We start from the raw sequence: 4,526 nt of genomic DNA, 5'->3' as shown, positions 1-4,526 counted from the left end.
TCTCATGGATATAGAACCTATTTATTGTTAATTATGTTAATCATAAATAAAAAAATTATTAAGCCATATAGTAGTACTCTATATCACTAATTGGAAATAGTGAAAATACTGTGTCAATTGGGCTTAACTGAGACATTGTGGTCACTTATAAAGGTGTTGTCATATCAAAGAAAGTGTTTCTAGACTTTGCATTTCATTTAGATTCACACTAAAAATATATGCATATATATGTGGCTTTGCAATGCACATTCCATATAATCCACGTGTACATAAATAAAATATGCATGTAATGAAACATTTGATGAGAGCTCACAGTCTACAAAAACACACCAAATACTCACTCAAAATTCTACATAATCTCATAGTTTATTAATGATAAGTATTATACACCATTCAATACTACTCCTTACTAACATATGTATAAACATAATATCCACAGCACTAATATTAAAAAAATATTAAGAATAGAGTAATTAAGGGGTTCTAGGTCCCAATTTGAGCATCTAATTTATATTATCTATAATCTCCCTGCCCTACCTTGCAACCTCTTTTTACATCCACAAAAACCCTACTAGGTCCCTCTTTCCCAACAACCTATACTACCATTTTCCATTTTCCAATTACCAATACTCTCTCGTAAAAGCACACTAACACTATCACATTTCATACCATGCTACTCCTACTACAGTTGCTCCCTCCATTTTAGGAAAGTAAATCCCCAACCCAATCCCTTCATTTTTCTTGCAGCCATAAAAGCTAAGTTTTCTAGGATTGAACAAAAACAGCCAAAAAAGGAGTCTTTAAGGTCAATGTTTTTTCCCCACTGTTCAAACAAATTAACAAGAGAAAAATCACCCTCCCCTCCCCTCCCCTTTTTCAGTCTACAACCTCAATTTCCCATACAATTTTCACCTATCCCTTATTTATGGTAAATACCCAAACCCTATTTCCTTCCCTTCATGCTCAATCATTGCCATTTCCACTGTTGGTTAATTTCTCCAACCCTAGCTCAGATCCTCTCTCTTTCTCTCTCTCTCTCTCTCTCTCTCACTAAATCATGGATCCGATCACTCAAGAAATGCTCTCATCAAGCGGAGAAATCAACACCTTCACCATCACCACCACCTCGTCCTCGTCCTCGTCCTCGTCCTCATCCATCGCGGGCGCCATGATGGGCCCCGCAGCCGGCTCCTCCCCCACGACCCTGAGCCGATACGAGAACCAGAAGCGCCGCGACTGGAACACTTTCGGGCAGTACCTCCGCAACCACCGGCCGCCGCTCTCCCTCGCCCTCTGCAGCGGCGCACACGTCCTCGAATTCCTCCGCTACCTCGACCAGTTCGGCAAGACCAAAGTCCACACGCAGCTCTGCCCCTTCTTCGGCCACCCCAACCCCCCCGCCCCCTGCCCCTGCCCCCTCCGCCAGGCCTGGGGCAGCCTCGACGCCCTCATAGGCCGCCTCCGCGCCGCCTATGAGGAAAACGGGGGCAAGCCCGAGGCCAATCCCTTCGCGGCCAGGGCTGTCCGCCTCTACCTCCGTGAGGTCAGAGACTCGCAGTCCAAGGCCAGGGGGATCAGCTACGAGAAGAAGAAGCGGAAGCGGCCCCCTCCCCAGCCCTCCTCGTTGCCTCCCCCTGAGCGAGGGATTTGATTAGCATATTATTGCATGGGATCATCGTATTTTTAAAATCTATCGTTTTAAGACAATGATGCTTCTTCATCTATTTAAGGTACCCTAACTTTTTTCCCCTATCTTTAATTCTTACAAGATTGTTGTTGTTTTTGTTGTATTGTGCTATTTTTAGTATGAACATTCGTTAGCTTTTATGGGGTTTAATTAGTTGGTGATGAAATGGAAGGTTTCTATTTATGGTTACAAAATATTGATTGGTAATTCATGTTGTAATGAAACCTCAAACATGGCAGGTACTAAAATCTATGTGAGAGAGAGAAAGCAATGTGTATGATATACTATGTGAATATTATATATTGTGAAAAAAAGGCAATTTATGACGAGCAAAAATTGGAGATTTTGCATATCATGTTTGGTGTTCCTTTTGAAAGATTTTGAGGGTTTTTTAATAGGTGTTGGCAAATCATCCAGATATGAAAGGGAAAAGGATGAGAATCATATGTCAGCATTGTCTAGCACTAAAACTTGTCATTTGCTCTAGGACGAGTCATTCATCATCCCTTTCTATATATACTTGTTTCCTTTTGCTAATTTGCAAAATATAAATGTCACTTGTTTTGTTCATGTCAAAATTATTTAGATCTACTATTCTTGCCCTTTTTACTCAAGTTGGTGTGTTTTTTTTGGGTCTGAGATATTCTTTTAGTATTTGTGTGTTTTTGTATCATCCATTCGATCATGGGCATGAGTATTACAAGAAAATTGATTAAATATAAGTTTGTGGTTTTGTCCATTTGTGCAAGTTTATCTATAACTCATAAATATGCGAGTGATCTTATCATTTTTTCAAGATTCAAATGTGTCATATCACTCTTACATGTTCCCCAAAGGGAAGATAGCATTTAATAAGCCGAGTAGACTCACATGAACTCTTTCAACGGTTAAATTTAGTTAGGTATTCATTAAATTGTATCTTCATCCATATATGGAAAAAGGAAAAATCAATTCATTTTGTTGGTATGTAGGTTCAATCTCGAAAGTTTAATGGCTTAATTAGAAGCCATCACATAACAAAACAATCACTTAGTACCAAATTACTAAGAACCGAGTTTTCGAACATTTGCTGGTGCTAGGTAAATAAACAAACATTTTCAAACGACAAAATGAAGACAACTTATCGAGTAATAACTTGTGCTTTTTCTAATATACTCCATAAATTATCGAGTACTGCCACGCTTGATAAAAATTTGTGTGTACCATGATTTCATCTGAAGAATAGTTGTAGTATTCATCAGTTGTGGTTTTCAGACAAAATGTTTAAGGTTCTTCGATTTCATTGTTTGCATGATTAAGTAATTGGCTGGACCTTAACTAATTTGGTCCGTTTTACTATGAAATGTGTAAAAATATAAACCTGAAATGCTTTCTGCAGGTTGATGACTTTCATAATGTTGTGGAACTATATATACACTATTTATTAGCAGTGGACTGACTGTATATATCAACAAGTTATGCATCTTTTTTCTGATAATGAAATTCTATTTTATTCAACTCGTGGCTGTTAATTCATCCATATATATGAAAAGCTGTCGGTTCAATTACAATATTAGAGACCAAGATAAATTATGTCCCCTATATAAGAGGTGAGAAAACCTGATTAACTATTTGCTAATTATCAAATTAAAAACAGTAATGATGCTTCAAATTAATGACATAAGGAGTTTTTATTTCAGTTTACCCAACTGTGCTTCGTATAAAAGTCTAAGTTCTACATGTGACAATCTATTATTATTACGTTTAATAGATAAGGTTGAGTATGTTACTTTCTATAATTGAAGTTATGGTATAGTCTAAAATTTTGCCCATGGTATTATTTTACGTCTATTTTAGCTAATTTCAAGGTTCCGTAATAATAATAACATTAATAATTTATATTAAGAAGGCCCTAATACTGTAATTAGCTCATTGTAGATGTTTAAACTGGTTAATAATATACTAACTATGATGATAGAATTATAACATTATGATGAGTATACTACGACGCTACGGTAATTAAGTACGCTTCAATCTTATGATAGTACATAGATTTTGCTGCTGACGTAACAAAACTTTAAACAGTATAATGAATATAATTCAACTCTATAACGAGTAATATGTTGGAATTTGATGATCAACTCAAAATAGTAGTAGTATGATGCTTGCATGCATAAACTCCGACGCGTTACATAAAGTAAACTAATGATAATCGTATTAAAACGATACTTACATTATCAAAGCGTAATATTATGACATTTTTTTATTGTGATTTGGTGGTGGCATGTTTGCTGCCTTAAATTTTGCATTTTATAATATACAATTTGGACAGTATTAATCTTTTGATTAGAATTTTACAGCAATTTTATCCATGCAAATTTTCATCTCATAGATAGAGTATTAAACATCCGCCTCGCTGGGACAGACGGCGTCCGTGCCGCTGGCGCGGCACTTCTGTCGCCGCTGCTGCACTCCCGCCGCTGGCACGGCGCTGCTCGATGCATCGAGCACGTCCGTGCCGCTGAGCAGGCTGACGTGGCGCGTTCTGATTGGCCAACGGCAAAGCCATTGGCATTTCGATTTTTCCTTTTTTTAAAAAATCGAATTTAATTTAAAAAATCAATTTTAAATAAAAAAAATATTTTCCCACTTCCCAATAAATTATATCCGTTTTCTCCCAACTTTTAATTTATTTTTCAATTTTTTCCCCAAAATTCACATTTTCATCTATAAATACCCCCACTTCCACACCACACTACACAATTCTCATCTAAATTCTCTCATCTTCTCTTATCAATTCTCAATCTTTCACTCATACAAAAAAAAATATCTGGCTCCGGCGATCACCCCTCCGACTCCC

General features: G+C 37.0%; 1 protein-coding gene across 2 annotated transcripts; it reads left to right on the top strand.

Moving 5' to 3' along the window:
- Window positions 1–623: 623 nt before the first annotated feature.
- On the top strand, window positions 624–3,184 carry LOC121803687 (protein LIGHT-DEPENDENT SHORT HYPOCOTYLS 4-like). Of its 2 annotated transcripts, none has more exons than XM_042203323.1 (2): window positions 624–1,730; window positions 2,086–3,184. In XM_042203323.1, the coding sequence occupies exon 1, from the start codon at window positions 1,058–1,060 to the stop codon at window positions 1,649–1,651; it is 594 nt and encodes a 197-aa protein (XP_042059257.1). In that variant the 5' UTR covers window positions 624–1,057; the 3' UTR covers window positions 1,652–1,730; window positions 2,086–3,184. The 2 variants fall into 2 exon arrangements, with proteins under 2 accessions (XP_042059257.1, XP_042059256.1); XM_042203322.1 differs by having other exon boundaries at window positions 1,927–3,184.
- The last annotated feature ends 1,342 nt before the right edge of the window (window positions 3,185–4,526 follow it).

Source organism: Salvia splendens, chromosome 5 (assembly GCF_004379255.2).
Source record: "Salvia splendens isolate huo1 chromosome 5, SspV2, whole genome shotgun sequence".
Classification (NCBI taxonomy): Eukaryota; Viridiplantae; Streptophyta; class Magnoliopsida; order Lamiales; family Lamiaceae; genus Salvia; species Salvia splendens.
The sequence above is the reverse complement of the archived record's forward strand: the minus strand, read 5'-3'. Positions and strand labels throughout refer to the sequence as shown.

Bases quoted from the DNA above. Each gene is read 5' to 3' on its own strand.
- LOC121803687 (XM_042203323.1), top strand. From the start codon at position 1,058: ATGGATCCGATCACTCAAGAAATGCTCTCATCAAGCGGAGAAATCAAC.